Raw genomic sequence first — 20,969 nt, 5'->3', positions numbered from 1 at the left:
AAGCCAGCTATTTTCTTTTTGCTTGTTAAGCTGTCTACACAGTGACTGGAGAGAGAGAGAGTCCTCACAAGAAGACAGAGATGGATTCTGGATAGTTATAACTTGCAGATGAGACCGTAAGCGCACAGGCTTCAGGCTTATTTTGTGACAATTTTTCACATTACAAAGGGCTTCAGTTGATCAATAACACTGCTAGTATTTGAAAACACCTATTTCCCCTATCTCTTGTATTATGTGAAGTTTTCAGCAGCCGTTTAGTGAACCTAATTAAACATTCTAAAACTTTAATGACAATGATTACACCAATTGTTCCCACTTCCTCCCATATTGTGTCTTCCTTACTAATCTGGGTACATTCAGCTTGGCTTTTGACCTTTAGTTTTGTATACAGTAGCCTTGTATGTAAACAGTTTGGATTAGAAATTTGGGGTAACACATATAAGGCTTCACTCATCTCATCAGCCTGTAAACAGCCTCCCTATTCCTTATCTACAAGTCCACAAGTGTGGAAGATTGGATGTACAGCGGAGCTGTAATTATTTGTTGTGCTTCGCTAGCGTTGTGTCAGTGAACCGGGTAATTGTACAGCACTCTGGAATTTGCAATGCTTTATAAATGCAATAGTTAAATAATATATATTTTTTGGTAGACAGTTGATCCAAACCGTTCACAGTCTCCCGAGACTCCTTTTTCCTATTACAGCTTCCCCCAGAGTATGCCTTCTGGGACTGCATATACAGGTTGGTCTATAGCAGGGGATCCTCAGGTCCAGGGGGCAGTATAAGGCCCGCGGAATCATTTGGTATGGCCAGGGCCGAAACTAGGATATCTGTCACCTGGTGCAAGGCAGCAATTTTGCGCCCCCTCCCTTCCCGTACCTGGAGTTTGTCCTTGCTCCTCCATAAGGCAGTGCACTACTCAGACGTCCCTGGTATAGTGACTTACATTATTCCACACACCATAAAGCCCATTACCCATTATACCACACACTGTAATGCCTATTACCAAAGTACCACTCACATATTTGCCAGACACCATTTTATACCCCACAGTAAGGCTTCTAATTACTTTAAAATTACCTGCTCATTGTCAGGGGTTTTATGTTCATTACCATTTCCATGCTCGTTGCCAGGGGGTTTATGCTCATTGCCATGGGGTTTATGCTCATTGCCATGGGGTTTATGCTCGTTGCCAGGGGGTTTATGCTCGTTGCCATGGTGTTTCATGCTCATTGCCATGGTGTTTCATGCTCGTTGCCATTGGGTTTCATGCTCATTGCCAGGGGGGTTTATGCTCATTGCCAGGGGGGTTTATGCTCGTTGCCAAGGGGGTTTATGCTCGTTGCCAGGGGGTTTATGCTCGTTGGCAGGGGATTTCACGGGAGATGCAGCTTTCAGCATCTTCTCCTGGCAGCGCCAGCGTTCCCGGTGGCGGGAACGCTGTGTGCATTGCGCTGGCCTAACAGATGGCTAGTCCGCATGGAATCTGCTGAAAACGGACATCCAAAAATGAGGAGACAGACACAAGAGGGCCAGTAAGGGCCTCTAGCATTTGTCTCCTCTTTGGCGTGGCCATTTTTGGATGGCCATTTTCTGAATCTGCAGCCCCCAAGCCACCTCCAGTCAGCTTTTTTTACCCCCTGCAATCCGGCACCCGGTGCACGTGCACCTCTAGCCCCCCCTAGTTGCGGCCCTGGTATGGCCCTCAGAGCTTTTTTCTGATAGCCTCATCTGGCTAGTAGGGTGCCTAGAATGGCACCCTGCAGCCAGGATCTATGCAGCAGTGCCGCCTCGAGCGTCCATAGGATGCTTCAGACGGTCACACCACTGCCCTTACAGCTCCGGGCATTGCTGTAATCACCGGCGATTGTGGCTCCACCCCCATGTGATGTCACTGGCCTGCACCAGCCACGCAAATATTGTTATATATATCAAGTGGCCCTCGGCAGAAAAAAAGGTTCCCCACCCCTGGAAATCTTGTATAAATCTACAATTGCACCCGGAAAACATTATTAAGATTGCAGCCAAAGACAACTGTGGGGATTTTATATTTGCCCTTAGGAATGCTCCTGGTTGTACAGTGCCACTTCACTACAGTACTTCCATGTAATGAATACAATTCTTATGATATGTTTCAAAACAATTTCAACTATTTCAGGATGTAGTGATGGTCCCGGACACCAGAGTCCTACAGTGTCTATTACGTAGTCTAATGGTGTATACACACGGTCAGATATGTCAGATGAACAATTGAACGATTTGCAAACGATTGAACGATTTTTGACTGTATTCAAATTAATGGAAATCGTCCAAAACTGACTGCAAACACATCAGATGTCAGATATCGTTGTCTGACAAATGGGAACGCGCATCGTTCAACGTTGCACACTTGTCAGATTTTCCTTCAGATATGAACAATTGAGTGATTTTTAAAATCGTTATCGTTCAGATCTGAAGAAAAATCTGACCGTGTGTATGCACCATAACAATACAAAAACAAAGCAAAAAAAGGTTTAAAGCTGCATACACACGTAACGATTTTGTTAGTTAGCGATTTTCGTTCAGTTTTTCCTTTGAAAAAGTGAACGATTTTTTGAAGTGTAATGAACGATTTTTTGAACGATGAACGAAAAATGTTCCTTCCCTTAATGAAAATCGTTAAGTTGGTCAGTCAGAAATGGACGATAAACTACAAACGGGAACGCGCATTAACGATTATCGTTCATCGTTATAACTCAGAAACTGAACATAACGACATCGTTATAGTTAAATCGTTCAAAAAATCGTTACGTGTGTATGCAGCTTAAGTAATGACAATCAATATTATCAATATATATATAGTAATATGCACCTTTGATAAATAATAATCCTGCACCTAATTTACAGCCTCCTACATTGCACCTCTGTGCTCGCACAGAGCCCTGGAAGCCATAGGTAATGATCCAGGTGATGATGCATGCTCGGCCGGTCTGTGGAGTCCTTCAGTCACTGCTCAGTACAGATGTTGGCTCTCTGCCCAGGCTGCCTGTGATCCTTGGCACAGGCTGTGCTCAGTAGGTCATGTGAGTGTTGGGAGTGCAGATACAGCAGGTTTCATGCTCAATGTCTGGATCACATTTCACAATATTCACAGTTTAACATTTAAAGGGGAAGATGAATATTTTTCCTGGAAATACAATGATTTCCGTAGTTTGTACTTAATCTGCTGCCTAGGCTGAGGTTAAAATAAATGTTATCTGCATCCTCATTTGAAAAATATAAGTTATGTTTCTGAAACTTCTCTCATACATGGGAGTAATGGGCCCCATACAATCCTGCGATCCAGAGATGCCGGGTTTACATAAGCCTGAAACAAGTTGGATTTCGCTGTTTTGGCGATCACAATCAAAATATGATCGTGATTTGCAATCGGTGAAATGTAACGTGTAATTTCAACAATCCGACGGATTGGAGAACATCGATTGTCGTCGGTTGGCATTTAAGACTGGCGGATTGCCATTTCCGATTCGATAGCAGGTTCACACAATAAGTTGGTAGATGTATGGGCCACTTAACCCTTTGCAGAAAATATTAGAACTTTAAAGTGGCTTCAGGATTATGTAACACTTTTATATAACAAGTAATTTGTATTAGTTATTGGGCAATAAATTTAGAGGGGGTTGGGCACGGGATGCCGGTGCTCAGGATCTCGGCGGTCAGAATCCTAATGCCGACACCCTAACAGGGTTAGGATACTGACACCTGCTGGAAAGTAACCTAACCCTACCCCAAACCCCAGCGCCGGGATTCTGACTGGTGTCGGCAAACTAACTACATCCCATTCAGAGGTAAATATAAGAATGCTAAATGGTGAATTTGTTAAATAATTAGTCCTATTTATGATGATAATATTAAAAACAGCTTTCCTCTATATTTCTAGTCAGTGTAAGATCTCCCATCCTATTTATAGTCATTTTCTCCTATTTCAGAACGTGTGTAGAAAGCTGAAAGGAGTTAGAAGGGAATGTAAGTGGAGCATAATAACACTATTCACTCTGACAATAAAATGACTAGGAATGAAATAAACAACACTGGAGGATTTATACAGACGCATGATGCAGATTTATTCCAGGTCATGGTAGCCATGAAGCTGAATTGTTACAACATAAAGAATTGTTGATTTAAATATCTGTTTTATTGATGAATCTGCATTTTCTGACACTTGTCAGAATCAAATGCGTTAAATGAGACCCACACCCTTTTCTTTATAAATCCCACATGCACTGTTATTAGTAAAACGACAATTAAAAAGTTCCCATCTCAATTTTTTTTGTATTATTTTCTTAGAATGACTCACAGATCATCCATTATATTCCTTGGATAAAACGCTAGAACATTTTTAGTTTAGTCTTGTGGGTTAAAACTTTCAAATTTTGTCTATTATAGCGAGGACGTAGAGACAGAAGGATCTACCGTCTTTTCAGCTGCTCCCCCTATCTAGTTTAAAGAGCATATATTGAAACATCATTCTGAACTCATTACCCTGTTCTCCTAATACCAGGATGGGAACTGTCTCTTTTGAATGATGCAGCCAATCTCTGCAACCAAGTGTTAATGTCTGATGTGTAGCGCCCAATTTTCTACCCCTCCATCTGGACTCACCTGCAGTATGCAGCAGTGTAGTCCGCGCCTCCTTTCTCTGAGCTCCTGGAGACTTACTGTCTATTTCAAGTCCAGCTCCCAGATCAATATGTCTTACAATAGACTCCCCTCTGGCAAACTTCCTACATTCAATGGACTCTTCTTGGGAGACATCAATGTTTCCAAGCATCAGCAACTTCTGGCGAAACGTACAACCTGCCTCCTCCCCTGGAGCCACATCTTCAATATCACTTTTATGCTTTAGAGAACAGCTGTGAATTATGTATTATATTAAATACTCTGTTCTACTTCATAACTACTGGGCACAATGCGATATGTAGTTTTGTTCTGGTCTGAGATTCCTTATAGATTTCATTCTCTCATATTCTAGCTATAAAACATGTAATGGCATAATATGGCTCAAGAAGTTTTTTATGGGTAAACACAGATACAGTGCCACGTTACCGCAACTTGTATTACTTACTCTAGGCCTGATCCCCATTATGGAAGGTCCTCAAATGGACCAGCAATGGTGAAAGGAAGTCCTACACACTTTCTACATTATTGTTATATGTTGTGTATTAATAGTATATTATTTACATATTGTCATAATGGGAATGGGATTGAAATGCCGGTTCAAATCCCGACAGCATCAGCCCGACAGGAGGAAATCCTGACAGCGGCAGGTAAGTCACCTAAACCTCCCCTCTCCCCCCCCTAACCCTCCCTTAGGGGTGTTTAACCCTAAACTCCCGGGGTGGTGCTTAACCCTAAGTCACCCCCAGGGTGCCTAAACCTAACCCCCCCCTCCCCCGCACCCTAAACCTTGGGGGTGCCTAACCCTAACCTCCTCCCAGCGGTGCCTAACCCCCCCTTCCCCTAGACTAACCCTAACCCTCCTCGGGGGTTGCCTAAACTCCCTCCCCCCCCACCCAGCTAAGTGCTAGGGACGGCCAGACTCACTTTGATCGGTCTGGCGTCCTTCGGCACTCCGGTGTGGGGATGAAGATAGGCGTCGGTATTTCGACGCCTATCTTCTGTCCCTTGCCGGTCTTCTGGTGTTGGGATATAGACCGGTGGCATTTAGTCCACCGGTCTATTAACTGCATCCCATTAATTTACCATATGCAATTCATTTCATTTATTATTTAATAAAGACTGCAGTGGGGACTGGACCTGTGTAGAGCTGCAGCAATGGGGGACCTAGAGCAGCACAGAAAGTGTCCTAAGGTACATACAGTACACAAATTATTATTTTTTTTTTGTAGTTAGGTGTTCCCATTGAAGTGTCTCCTGTGTTTGTCTAAGGGCTCTGGTTTTTACATGTACTGGTAATAAACTGTTGATCTGATATAAAGCCTGGGGCACTGTAGCCCTTTAATCTTTCACCTACGCCATATATGGTGCAGGACGCATGTTCCAAATGGAGTAAACACATCTGAAACAGGGCAGACAAATTACAAGGAACCCAAACAGATTCCTGACACTTCAATGAAGGAACATAAATCACTGCAGTCTATTTGTAAAGAGAATTAAAGTGGAACCCCTTATGTGACCCCCTCGCACTGTCACACATAGTTTGTGGGTGTTTAGAGGGTACAGACAGGAAACATGTTTCATTAAAGCAGGTTTAGCAGAACATGGGACAGAGGCTTGGAGGGAGGTCAGATTTCTGCATTACAGGGATGATGATAGATCCAGGAATATGCCTGGGATCACAGGATGTGAAAACTCATGTACTGTATGAAAAGTAGTCATCTTTTAAAAAAAACACACATAGGTATATAGGGTCAGTTTTGCAGACAAATCTTGTGTATTTTTACACTTACATTTCAAGAAAAGGAAAAATGTTCCCCCCGGCACACTGCAAAGGACCAGCAATGAGACTTGTATACTACATGATAATAGAAATACAGAGATCTCAGTTTGCATAGATATGTTTAAGCTACAAGGTCACATCAAGGCTTCTCTGTTCTGGTAGTCCCTAACGCTGCGTGATAATAGCACCCACTTTGGAAGAACCCCAAAATCATCCAAATGGCACTACAGGAACCAGCACACCCTCCAAATGCTGGCCCCTTCCATGCCTATCACAATAGAAAAATACAGTATACTTGCAAATATATGCAAACTGAGATCTCTGTATTTCTATTATCATGTAGTATTTAATGTGTAATTGCTGGTCCTTTGCAGTGTGCTAGTCTAGATTACACCTCCCTTTTTATTCACCTGTGAAGGGACATGAAGTTGATTTGATCAACAAACATTTTATATTACTGTTCTGAGAGGTATGGATGGGACCAGCATTTGGAGGATGTGCTGGTTCCTGTAGTGCCATTTGGAGGATTTTGGGCTTCCTCCAGGTGAGTTGGCTCTCAAATTAGATATATTAATGTATGTGCTATTATCATGTAGCCAAACAGTATGCAATTATATGACCCTAAGTGGGTGCTATTATCACGTAGCATAAGGGACTAGATGCTTGACGCTAGTAGAGTTGCACATGACCTAGTGGCTCACTTACACCAGGCAAGTTGCGCTGCGTGGTGTATTGAGGCTAGATGTATAAGGACACATCTGTAAGTGCATATTTGAAGGCTGGAGGGAAGTGTGATAGGGCATTCCAGAGGTAGAATACGGTATGAGAGGAGTCCTAGAGGTGACAGTGATAGGGGATAATCAGAGAGGAGATGAGGCAGTTGTTGGCAGAGGGAAGTGGGCAGGAGTGATTATGAAAATGTGGCTGCAGGAAGGAAAGAAGTTTAGTTTGGATTTGATTCTAAGTGGAACAGGGAGCCAGTGAGGTGACTGGCAGAGGGGGCAGCAGAGATAGAGCAACAAGGCTGAAAAATGAGTGGGCAGCAGAGTTGAGGATAGATTAAAGAGAGGCTAGGTGGGAGATGGTAAATCCGGAGAGTAATAGATTACAGTAGTCAAGTCCAGAGATAATGAGAGAGTGAATAATAATAATAGTAGCTTCCAGGATGAGATGGGGATGGATTTTGGATATATTATGGAAGTAGAAATGGCGTGCATTGGGAGAAAGGGCAAAGATGACACCTAGAGAGCAGTCTATGGGAACAGAGGAGAGGTAGATATTATCGATAGAGGGACAGAGGGGACCTTGGCCGGGGAAAAGACAATGACTTAAGAAAAAGATAGGTCAGTAAAAGGCAGGGACAAGGGAGGACAAGGTTGGCAATCCTGTTGGGATAGAAGGGGGAGATGATGACAAAGACTGAAGGGAAGAAATGTCATGGTGGATGTACTCAATGTTGCTGTAAAAGTGGGTGGCAATATATGAATAGACAAGCAATTGCAGTTTTCCCAATATGTCTAAGTTATATCAGAAATTATAAACAAAAGTAAATGTGAAATTTGCTGAGATACTTGTTTCCTGTCATTACACTGTGTATTTCTGTGGAGGTCACATAATCTGTCTCACAGAGTGGCTGTGTGTCATTTTTTTTTAGGAGGAATGTCAGAACTACGTACGAGTGCTTATAGTGAACGGGAAGCGAGTGTTCACATGTGGGACTAACGCCTTCTCTCCTGTGTGCACCAGTCGCCAGGTACAAAGTATTTCCAGATTACCTGTGACAACCACTGTAGAACTTAATAACAATACACATAATAAATAATTTTGTTATTTGTCCTATTACAGAAAGTAGAGTTAACTTTGGGCTTCATTGCAGAATTCAACCAATAGATCATTTCATCTGCACTTGGAACCAGTGCTTAAAGTGGTCCTAGAGAAGTGGTGGAACTCACCGTTGTGATATTTCTGATTACTCCAATTCCCCATTCCCCCTCTCTGACCATCACCTTCTCTCTTTTAACTTATCCCTCTCTCCTACCCCTCCTTTACCTCCTAAGGCTACCATTACTAAGCGCAACATTGAGGCTATTGACACTGTTGCTTTTTCCTCCCTGCTGGACTCTCTTCTTTCACCTAACCTTTCTCTCTCCTGTCCTGAACAAGCCACTTCCCTGTACAATGACTCCCTTACTTCTGTTCTGGACTCTGTTGCTCCGGCAATAACTACTCACCCTCGCAGATCCACACCACAATCCTGGCATTCCAAATGCACCAGATACCTGCAAGAGTGTTCAAGAATTGCCGAGCATCAGTGGACGAAATCACGCTCTAAGGCTAATCATATTTCTAGAACCTCATTTCCTCCCAGTCCTCAAACCCCCGGCATCTCTTTAAACTCCTTCCTCTGCCCTTCCCCTCCATGCCTCCCCTCCTCGCTCTCTGCCCTTGACTTTGCCACCTACTTTACATCTAAAATTGACTCCATACGTGAGGACATCTTAACCTGTCAGACCCTCAGCACTCCTGCCCCTCCTTTCCCTGACTACCCCTCCCCTTCTCTCTCTCCAACTCTGACATCCTTCTCCCCTGTTTCTGGAGAGGAAGTCATGGCCATCATCCGGTCCTGCCCTCCTTCCACCCCCTCCTTGACGCTATACCTTCTCGTCTCCTCTGTTACCTGTCTCCCTCTGCCTGTTCCCATCTTGCCCACCTCCTCAATCTCTCCCTATCATCTGGCACTGTCCCTTCTGTATTCAAACATACCCTTGTCTCCCCCATTCTTAAAAAACCTACCCTTGTTCCTAACATACTCTCCAACTACCGACCCATCTCTCTCCTCCCTTTTGCTTCCAAACTCCTTGAGCGTATTGTTTACAACCGCTTTACCGCCTTTCTTTCCTCCCACTCTGTCCTTAACTCATTTCATTCTGGCTTCCGTTCTCTCCACTCCACTGAAACTGCCCTCACGGAAGTCAGCAATGACCTCCTTGCTGCCAAATCCAAGGGCCACTACTCTCTGCTCATTCTCCTTCATCTCTCTGCTGCATTTGACACTGTACCACCATCTACTCCTGCAATTTCTTCACTCTCTTGGTTTACGTGGCACTGCCCTCTCCTGACTGTCCTGCTACCTCTCTGATCTTTCCTTCTCTGTCTCCTCTCAAGACTCCTCTTCCCCCCCCCCCACTTCCACTAACAGTAGGAGTTCCTCAAGGTTCTGTTCTTGGACCTCTCCTTTTCTCCTATATACGTCCTCTTTAGTTGACCTCATTAACTCTTTTGACAACCAATATCATCTCTATGCTGATACTCCAATTCCCTTTCCACCCCTGACCTCTCCCCCTCGCTCCTTACCCGTATCTCCAACTGTCTCTCTGCTATCTCTTCATGGATGTCCCAGTGCTTTCTTAAACTTAACATGTCTAAGACTGAACTGATCATCTTCCCACCCTCTTCCATTACCTCACTTCCCACAATTTCATTATCTATTGATGTCACAACTATCTCCTCTAGCTCCAAAGTGCGCCGTCTTGGAGTTATCCTAGACTCCTCCCTCTCCTTTAAACCACACATTCAGCACCTCTCGCAGTCCTGCCATTTCCATCTAAAAAATTTCTCCAGGATTAGACCCTTCCTCACCCAGGATGCCACTAAAACCCTCATCCACTCGCTGGTCATCTCCAGAATGGACTACTGTAACCTTCTCCTAGCTGGCCTCCCAGTCTCTCACCTCTCTCCACTACAATATGTCCACAATGCTGCTGCTCGACTCATCTTCCTCTCTAGACGTTCTACATCTGCTTCCCCTCACCTTCAATCCTTACACTAGCTCCCCTTTCCCTTCAGATGCCAAGTCAAGGTTCTTACACTCGCCTACAAAGCCTCACAAAATACTCCCCCACATACATTTCTGACCTTCTGTCCCTTCACACACTCTCTCCCTATCAGACTCTCCACCTCACTACAAATCTTCAAACGGGTTCTCAAGACCCACTACTTCATCAAGGCCTTCCAGCTCTCATCCTAACCCACATAATGCTCTTTCCTCCCTATCTTCCCCTTATGTGTCACACCTGACTGTCTGCCCCTCCTCTTTAGAATGTAAGCTCTCACGAGCAGGGACGTCTTCCCTCGTGTGCACTGTGACGTCATGACGTCTCTCCCATAGTGAACTGTGGGAGCCGGAAAGACGGAGCTCAGGAGTGAGCTCCGGCTGCTGCTGGCACTGAGAGGAGGGAGCTGGGCGCCCGCTGGTAATAAACTCTCAGTGGGCACGCGGCAAATGGAGGTGCTTCAGAGGAGGAGGAACTGGTTCCGTCTCCAATTAGAAGTGACGGAACGCAGTTCCGGACCACTTTAAACCCTGCTTGGAACTAATAAAACGCACAATTGGAACACTGATCCTCTATTATGAGCAGCACTCTGGGAGACGCATATGACATTAAACAGAAACTGTGCATGCTCCAGTTACTATAATATGGAACATGTCCCAGCAACCATAATAGGGCACACAGTAGTGAATATAATGTGCTGCACACTGCAGTCATAGTATGGCGCAAACTCCAACAACTATAATATGCTCCACATTCCAATGACTACAATATGGTGCAAATTACTCTGCACAATGTTTTATTATGTCTTGTTTCATTTTTATTCATCATAATAGTATAAAGAATGTCTCCAGTAGTTAGCGCAGAAGAAAGTTTTCTACATTTACCTTTACTGCTGTCTATTCATGCTGCCGGCCATCAAGCCATCTTCTAATAATAATTCTGCTGGTGCCTATGTAGTCTGACCCCTATCTAGGCCCGTATTCAATTTGAGGCGAAAAGCCGGAATCAGCTGAAAAGTTTTGCCGATGACGTCATTTCACCAGGCGGAAAAGTATCGCCGTATTCAATTTGAAAGACTTTCCGCCTAGGCGGAAAGTCAATGCAATGTAATAGGCGTAAAAGTTTCGCCTATGAAGAGCAGGCGGAAAAAAGTGCAGAATTGGGGTTTTGGGGTGCAACGTTGCAGGAACCCCCGTGCAGCCTTCAGATAGTCATCCAAAGGTAAACTGCGTAAAATAAATTTTAAAAAACACTTAAGGACACCCCAAAAAATCAGTGTGAATTTGGGGGTGGAAAAAAAAATGTTGGGGGACAAAGTTAAAAACTAGCGAACTTGACTCTTGGGGGTGCGCCAAGTATGCCCCATGTGTTTTTTTTTCAATTTCACGGGCTTGTGGCAGGTGGATTTTTCACAATTTTTTCAACTTCACTTTAGCAACTTTAAAATATGCTGACCCCCATTTTCAAGTACGCCAAATTTGCTGGGATAAGTTATTTTCAGCAAAAAAAACTCCTGAATACTATTCTGCACCACTTATACAAAACCGCTATTTAGCAGCTATTGAGCCCGTTTAAAATCACCAAATACCTTCAGCAAGCCAAATCTAACCTCCATGTCAGAGCATCATTGGGGGGGTGTCAGGCTGATTGTTTCGCCGGGTCCCGTTTTCGCGTACTTTCAAATTGAGTACAGGGATACGCGGGCACGCGTGCGATACTTTTCCGCCTACAAAACACACAATGTAGGCGAAAAGTCCGGGAGGTGGGAAAGTATCATGGGTCCGCTCAAACTGAATACGGCTCCTAGTCTGAGCCCTGTTATCAGTGAAGTATTCTGAGAGGGACTGGGGGCCTGATTCAGAGCCGGACGCTCTGACCAGAGCGCTCGCTCTGAATCAGGGCCCTCCTACCTAAACTTGAAGCGGCCTCCTGGCCGCTCGCATTGCTGTGGTTGACCACCCACAGCATATGCGAGCGGCCAAAAAGATGGTCGCGATGATCAAGACCATCGCGACCACCCGGCTTGCGACGAGACCCTGCGGTAGGGTCTCAGTGACCGCAAGCCCTGGAGTGATTTTGGCTCTATCGGAGCCAAAATCACTCCCACTGACATCACTAGTGATGTCAGTGGGGCCGGACCCAGATGGTAGGCGTTCCCATGGGAAGACTCTCTTAATTCTGCAGAGGTTCCGGTTTTTTCTTTTGCAGGCGGAACGTCCGATATTAAAATCGATGTCTTCTACTATATCTCCAGAGAATATGACCAATGTTCCCACCTCAGAGGAGGTGTCTGAAGTACCGACACCTATAGAAGTGTCCGATGTACCCACTCCTGTAGGAGCATCCGATGTCTTAATTGTCGAGATCCCAGGAGGGGATTTCGATTTTCCAACTTCTGAAGAGGTCTTCGAAGACCGCAACCCAGAAAGGGAGCTTAATGTACCAACCTCTTCCGATTCCTGAAGGGGTTCCCGATATGCCAGTCATCCAGATCCCAAAAGGGGAGTCCCATGTATCGACTTCAGTAAAGGTGCCTGATGCACTACCATCAGAAGAGGTCTCCGTAGTACCGCTCCCAGAAGGGGAGTTTGATGTACCAACCTCGGAAGAGAGGTCTGAAGTACCGACACCAGAAGGGGAATCCGATGTATCGACCTCAGAAAATGTGCCAGACGTACCGCCCTCTGAAGAGGTCTCCGTAGTACCGCTCCCAGGAGGGGAGTTTGATGTATCAATCTCAGGTGAGAGGTGTGAAGTACTGACACCAGGAGAAGAGTTCGATTTACCGACCCCGAAAGAGAAGTCTGATGTTCCGTTCGCAAGAGAAAAGTCTGATGTATCCACTCCAACTGGGGATCCTCAATCTGTCATGCCAGTTCAAGACCCTGATTGTTCTATCTTTGATGGGAATTTGGAACAATTTCGGGACCAGATGCTTCCTCCAGATCAGCATGCAAAAGTTTTGTTCTTGCTTTTGACATTTGAAGGAGAAGCCCAGAAATGGGGCGAGCCCTATATTAGATCTAATGATGCCATTCTCTATGATCTATATTCATTTGTCTTGGCTGTCCTTAGGAGGTTTGGGGGTTCGGACATAGTGATTACTGAGCCTTTTGGAAGTCCTACTTGTGCCACGCTAGGACTATGCAAATCAAGATCTGCTAAAACAGCCAGCAAGTCTCGACCTCCTCAGGAGTGTGGTTTCTCCTTGTCTCCTAACAGTACGTGGCTCAGAATTTGATTAACAGCATGCCAGAGCGAATTGCAGAGGTCTTGAAAAAGAAGGGTCAACACTGCAAATATTTACTTTTTTCATAAACTTAATGTAATTGTCAATAAAAGCCTTTGACACGTATGAAATGATTGTAATTTTACTTCAGTATACCATAGTAACATCTGACAAAAAGGTCTGAAAACACTGACGCAGCAAACTTTGTGAAAACGAATACTTGTGTCATTCTCAAAACTTTTGGCCATGGCTGTAATTACATAGTGAAGAAAAATAATCTTATATTCACAAGGTAATATTATATAATGATATTTGAAGAAAGATGCATGTAACTGTGGGCCTCATTCAGCAAGGAATGCAGTTGCGTATACACATGCAATCGGTCGATTAATTTGCGCTGCTCATGCATCGCAGTGCGAGACGCCAGATGCTGCAGTCAGAACTGCTTACGCAGAGGCTACGCAGACGAACGACAGTGATTTACAAGAATACCGTTTGTGGGTGGTCACAGGGGGGTAGCCGTGCAAACGCAGGCGTGCCAGTGCGTTTCAATGCCGTTTCATGGGTGTGCATAAATTAGCCACTGCGATACCAGACGCAGCCTTGAGGACTCATAGCGTGCGCAGAGGCTAGCAATTCCTGAGTGAGGTCTGCCTTAACTCTGCGTCTGGGTTCGATGTTACTTAATGTTACCGATTGTTTAGCTATGTCGGGCAAGTGTACGGATGTGAGTAAGGGGAAGTGGGCATCCTTATGTCAGGCTGCATCCGCAATGCAAATGCAAACATTTAAATAGCACAGCTGATATTAGCAACGCAGTTGCGTGCATATAAACAGAATGTCAATGGGATGCAATCGGGAAACCAGCTGACGTGATCCCGACAGCTGGCTCCCCGACTGCTTTATCCCGGCATGGGTTAAATGACAGGCGTCTATAGCTAGACGCCTGTCATTTTCCCGACGCCGGGAGACAGGCGCCCGGCATCCCGTTTGAAGGGATGCCGGGCGCCGCGAGCGGACAGCCACGGGGGGGTTAGGTTTAGGGCACCCGGGGGGGACTTAGGGTTAGACACCCCCCGGGGGGTTAGGGTTAGGCTAGGGGGAGGGAGGGTTAGGGTTAGGCACCCCCGGGGGGGACTTAGGTTTAGGCAGCGGGAAAGGGGTGGTTAGGCTTAGGCACTTAGAAGGGGGATTAGGGTTAGGCACTTGTGAGGGTGGAGGTTAGGGTTAGGCACCCCTAAGGAGGGTGTGACCGGACGCCTTTCGCCTAGGCCGTCCCTGGTCACGGGTTAGCGCTTTTGGACTCCCACTCACAGTCACGACCACCTGTCACTGACTCCGCCCACTGCGCCATGGGCGTCTAACGATGCTGCCACCACCAAATTCTACCATCGGCGTTTGGAACCGCTTTTTACGTTACCCTCAGGCTCCTACTTGGTACCGATTCTGCTGCGTATGCGTTTGACTAGATGCGGCCACACCCCCAGATTGGTGTCGGCTGATTCCTCCTGGTCGCAGGATACAGATGTAATAGAATTTAAAGGCAAAGGTGTTTATTGCTCTTAGTCTTAAAAAAGACCCTCCCTTCGGATTGAAGGGGAATTTCAGCATACAATACAAGATGTTACAGCAATTCTTCTCCACACTGGATTCACAAGGATGTACCACATACAGGAATCTTATCAGCAGCTCTTCTCCTCAAAGAAGTTACAGGGTTGTACACACACAGGGCTCACAGTCCCTCTTTTTATGTCATTCTTACGCACAACATCACAGGGAAAACATAAATAAATACGTCTTACATTTCACAGAAATTAAATCAATTTCCTTGATACCACCCAAAAACATTTGGTTTCCTAAGCACAAACTGCTTGTCTTTTACAACTTTGCTTGGTATCGTATACAGACACACAGCAGTCTCCCTAGCCCGCATTTCAAAGGAAAGGCTTCTTCAGTCACCACCTAACCCCCCACTGCCAGGCTAGGGTAATTACCATATCCATCCCTAGGTGAGGATGTTTAACGAGCAGTTTGTCTCCAAAGGTCAGGATATGTTACATTTCTATAAGTGCATTTAAACCCAGTTTACATTTAAAATCATACATTTTAAATACATGTCCTGGCTCAGTGCTGCACATACCATCTTGAGTACGTTTTTATGTATAAACACTTGGGCCTAGCGCCGGTAATACATTTAAACATGGCGCCGAGCGCCCTTTGTCTATTTAAATATGACGCCGCAGCACAGGGGGTTAACCCTTTCAGCGCCGTGGCAAACATTTTAAACACGTGTGGTCAGCCTCAGGCCACAGAGGGTTAGGGGGGTTAGGTTAGGTTAGTTACTTACTTATTTCATACCGATCCCATATCAACTATTAAGTCACTTTAATGAGAACTACAGAAAACAGGGTTAATGGTTATGTTGTTTATAAGCCATTAATGAGTGCTGAACTGTTCCACTAGTTATTTTAACTGATATAGTTTTATGTGTTAGCATTGTATATTGCTACCAATACCATTGGGACATAATTGTACAATATCACCTTAAAATTAGATGGTTTCTTTTCTATGCGATTATGTTGAAACTTTGTCCTATACTTGCTAACTATAATATATTTTTATCTGTTTGTGTCTGTGCTCAGAGATATAGAATATTTATATATATATATATATATATATATATATAGGTCAAAGATGACCCGGCACTCGTTTACCAATGTGTATCTTCGTCTGGTGCCTCCATGCCTCCACAAGTATCCAACAGATAGGCATGCCAAAAGGTGTGGCACTCAAGGCATATATAAAATAATGTACTCAGACACACGTAGTTTCAACCTTTCAATCTATTAAAAGATTTTCGTCAGGAAAAATATATATATTTTTTTAATATATATATATATAGTGACACAGTCAGGATAGGGGTCCCTCTCCTGGGGTAGATGGACTCCCTCTTTACACACACAGCAAACTTAACGCATCTGTAGGAAGTGCTGCGCATGCGCTGGTGTTACAGATGTAACAGCGCATGCGCAGCACTGTTTCCAGATATACAGTAGAAAGAGGGTGGCACTCCGGGTCTTTAAAGGGTTAAATCGCTTTTATGGCATGTTTCCAAAATATACCAACGTTTCAGAGCGTGTCCGCTCTTTTTTCAAGGTAACATGTTACCTTGAAAAAAGAGCGGACATTTTCTGAAACGTTGGTGTACTTTGTACACATGCCATAAAAGCGATTTAACCCTTTAGAGACCCGGAGTCCCACCCTCTTTCTACTATATTATTATCCTACCTACTAGAGAAGGCATCGGGACATATAATATTCTTTTTTTTTTTTACTAAATGTGAACCCAGTAGCATGTTATATAATTTTCTCTTGAACACTATTTGATAGAAGGTGTTTAATCCCAACAACATTCTCGTGCGTACACTGTGGAACATGGACTTAGAACAGATTATACATAGTTTTAGAGTGTGTAGATAGAGACACCTAGGGGTAAATTTACTAAAGTGAGAGTTTTTAGAAGTAAGTTTTAAAAGTGATGTTGCCCATAGCAACCAATCAGATTCTAGCTATTCTCTTCTAGAAGCTGCTAGTTAAATGTTAAGTAGAATCTGATTGGTTGCTATGGGCAACATCACTTTTAAAACTCACTTCTAAAAACTCTCACTTTAGTAAATTTACCCCCTAACCTTTACTTTCAGACAGAAAATATAAGTGACAGCAACTTGTAGAGGTTACCAGGAAGTCTGAATCCCACAGACAGCTTCTTGCAATACTGGGTGGAAAGTGTTAGTGGAATATTCTTGGCCAGTTTGGAGTTACCCAGAAAAAGAAACCTCTAAAAAATTCTCCTGTGTATTTCTAGGTGAACATCTGTTTTCAGTAAAATGTTCAGAACCCTCCTCCCTTCTCTGGAAAGCATGAGGTTCTTATAAACAGATCACTGATAAGAATAATAGGAGAAATGAATCTCCCTGAATGGTCACAAACTCTTGGTGCAGTTTGTGGAGGCTGCTTACAGGACTCCTTTCCTTCTAAAGAGTATTAAAACCTTTTGTGGCCACAGAAATATGTCCTTTTGCAGCAATGTGCCGCACTTGCCCCGGCCTGTAATAGGTCACTGTAAGGGCATTTTGCCACCTGAGAGAAAGAGAGTATATTTACATGTCAGTCAAGCAGTCTGGAATTAGATGGTAGCGATTTGCACATTCCTTGGATATACTGGTGCAGGAAGGGGGTAGTGTTAGTCTAAGTTCAAGCATCAGCAGAGATGCTGGAATTTTATAATTAATTTAGCGTTGATCTGGAGGTACATAATGGGCCAGTCATTTTGTGTTCCCACCACAGCCCTAACTCATGCTTGCTTACCCTCCCGATTTGGTCGGGAACCTCCCAAAAATTGGGTGCCGCTCCCGACCTCCCAGGAAGGCAGGCAATCCTCCCGGCCCCAGCGATGTGTCCGCACCCCCCCGCGCTTTTAAGTAAAAACCCCGGCAGCAGGGGGGCCGGTGACGCGATTTGCGCTGAATCGCGTCATCGGGGCTCCGCCCCCGGCTGCACAATGCCATTAATCACCGCATTGTGAAGAGGGGGCGGAGTCACGATGACGTGATCGCGCTGTCACGCCCAATGCTCCGCCCCCAACCCCGCGTCAGGTGCCGGGCCCCGCCCCCTTTGGCCGCGTCACGCCCCCAGCCCTGTAAGCCCGACAGCTCCCTCCCGGAAGGAGGGAGCTAAATGTCGGTGAGCCTGCCCTAACTGTGTGGAGTTTGTATATTCTACCCATGCTTGTTGGGGTTTCCCCTGGATAGCAATTGATACTTAAAAAACACGGCGCTGTCAAAAGCTGCTTCTCCAAGCAGCTGCTGTATAAGAGATAGTCAGTCTCTTCAATGGAACAAATAGAATGGGCTAAAGCAGCGCTAAATGAAGTTTCCCCTGGGTACTCTGGTTTCCATCCACAATCAAAACATATACTGGTAGGTTAATTGGCTCCTGACAAAAATTAACCCTAGAGTATATGTGTGTATGTATGCGGCAGAGCCATAGCTAGACTTTTTGGTGCCCTGTGCCAGAGAGAGCATTATCGCTCCCCCCCCCTCCCTCCCCATTTTTTAAATAGGGACATAAGATAGTGCACCTGAAAAAGGGCCAGGGAAGAGATAGGGGTACTCCTGGGGCAGCCAGGAGATGCTGGGGATAAAAGAAGAGGAAGCTACAAGTGAGAATGATAATAAACAGGAAAATTTACAGGCCCAAACAGCGCCCTTTGCCCTGTTGTGCCATGGCACAGGTCACACTACCCTAGTTACGGCCCTGGTATGTGGTAGGGAATATAGATGGTAAGCTCCTCTAGGACATCGACTGATGTCAATGGTCAAATACTTTGGAAAGCACTCCGGAATTAGAGATGAGCGGTTCGGATTCTGTGGAATCCGAACAGCTCAGAACAGTGGGGATCCGAGTCCCGCTGACTCGGATTCCCACTGCCTGAAGTCGGATCTCGCATGAGTGTTGAACTCTTGCGAGAGGTGACAGTTCGCCTCTAAATAAGGTGCCGAGTCCCGCGACTCGGCGCCATTTGTCCTGCACACTCTGGACTGCGTGCTACTCTGCAACTGGATGGGCTGGCTGAGAGGGGGCACGCTGATCACTGGCTGGCTGAGTGGCTGTATAGGGGGACACACTGCACGCTGATGCTGCGCTATACTCTGCTAAGTGGCTGTGCTGGCAAAAGTGACTGTGTAAAAGCAAAAAAATAGAAAAAATAAATAAAACTTATTTTTTGGTGCTGTACCCCACTGTGTAAGTGTGTATACAAGCACTGTGACTTTGTGGGCCATAGCCCTCTGTGTATAAAAAATACAAGCATCGTGACTTTGTGGGCGATAGCCCTCTGTGTATAAAAAATACAAGCACCGTGACTTTGTGGGCCATAGCCCTCTGGTTATAAAAAAATACAAGCACCATGACTCCGTGAACCTTAGCCCTCTGTGTATAAAAAAACAAGCACCGTGACTTTGTGGGCCATAGCCCTCTGTGTATAAAAAATACAAGCACCGTGACTCCGTGGGCCATAGCTCTCTGCGTATAAAAAATACAAGCACTGTGACTTTGTGGGCCATAGCCCTCTGTGTATAAAAAATACAAGTACTGTGACTAGGTGGACCATAGCCCTCTGTGTATAAAAAATACAAGCACCGTGACTTTGTGGGCTATAGCCCTCTGTGTATAAGAAATACAAGCACCATGACTCCTTGGGCCATAGCCCACTGTGTAAACAAGTACTGTGACTCTGCTGGCAGTTGCCCACTGTGCATACAAGTACTGTGACTCCATGGGCCGTAGCCCACTGTGTATGCAAGTACTGTGAATCTGCTGGCTCTACCCCAATGGGTGGGTGGGAGGTCCCAAGGACAATTCCATCTTGCACTACCTTTCATTTCTGCAACTGCTGTGTGGCAATGTTTCATAGATGTGCTTTAAACTGTGGTGTCTGTGCCTCTGCGCCGCTGCTCTGACGCTTTGTAACCAGTCAGCTCACTGCAACCTTTGGCCAATAATGGTGAAAACAATATTATAAGCTGTGAGGTGGTCTAAATTGACTGGAAATGACTGGAAATTAATGTTATTAAGGTTAATAATACTCTAGGAAGAAAAAAAGCCCAATTTATGTGATTTTAGCTTTTTTTGTAAATTTTTGAAAAAATTCCAAATCCAAAGCCAGTCACCGCAGTTTGGCAAATCCAAATCCAAAGCCGAATGACGAATTAGAACCAAATCCAAAACCAGCAAAAATGATCCAGTGCACAACCCTATCCGGAATATGTGTGCACTATATAAATAACTGGTAATAAATAAATTAACAAACCAATAATAATTAAATAGGAACTATGAACCCATGCCACTGTGATGTTACTGAATCCTAGTGAAGTAATAGGCTGCATTCTCAGTGATATTATTAGATCTTCGTGCAGATGTTCCCAAACTCAGTACTCAAGGCACCCAGTTCCAGGTTTTAAGGATAACCATGCTTGGAGACAGGTGACTTACTTAGTACCTCAGTCTTTAGATTTAACCATCTGAGCTCAACCATGGATATCCTTAAAACCTGGACCATTAGGGTGCCTTGAGGGCCGCGTTTGGGAACCTACGTCCTTGTGAATGGATAGGCTGCTTTCTCAGTTATACTAATTGATTCTACTGGATGGATAGGCTATATTTTCAGTGACCTTACTGGTTAGTTTACGTTCTCAGTGATGTCATTGGTTCCTTTTGTTTGGATAGCTGCATCCTCAGTGATGTAACTGGCTCCTAGTTTTTGGATTGGCTTAATTCTCAGGGATGTCACTGGTTCCTACAGTTTGAATAGACTGTCATTAGTTCATAGTAAATGAATAGGCTGCATTCTCAGTGATATTACTGGTTCCTAATGAATGGATAGGCTGCATTCTCGTGATATTAGTGGT

The 20,969-nt window shown here is 44.8% G+C and overlaps 1 protein-coding gene across 2 annotated transcripts in view; it reads left to right on the top strand.

Moving 5' to 3' along the window:
* Positions 1–20,969, top strand: part of SEMA5B (semaphorin 5B) — a 583,078-nt gene that overhangs the window by 344,327 nt on the left and 217,782 nt on the right. For both annotated transcript variants that reach the window (XM_088460747.1, XM_088460748.1), the window contains one exon: positions 8,093–8,191. In XM_088460747.1, coding sequence (XP_088316873.1) covers positions 8,093–8,191 — 99 coding nt within the window. The remainder of the gene's footprint in view (positions 1–8,092; positions 8,192–20,969) is intronic.

This window comes from Taudactylus pleione, unplaced genomic scaffold (assembly GCF_031769625.1).
Source record: "Taudactylus pleione unplaced genomic scaffold, aTauple2 ptg000977l, whole genome shotgun sequence".
NCBI classification, from domain to species: domain Eukaryota; kingdom Metazoa; phylum Chordata; class Amphibia; order Anura; family Myobatrachidae; genus Taudactylus; species Taudactylus pleione.
The sequence above is the reverse complement of the archived record's forward strand: the minus strand, read 5'-3'. Positions and strand labels throughout refer to the sequence as shown.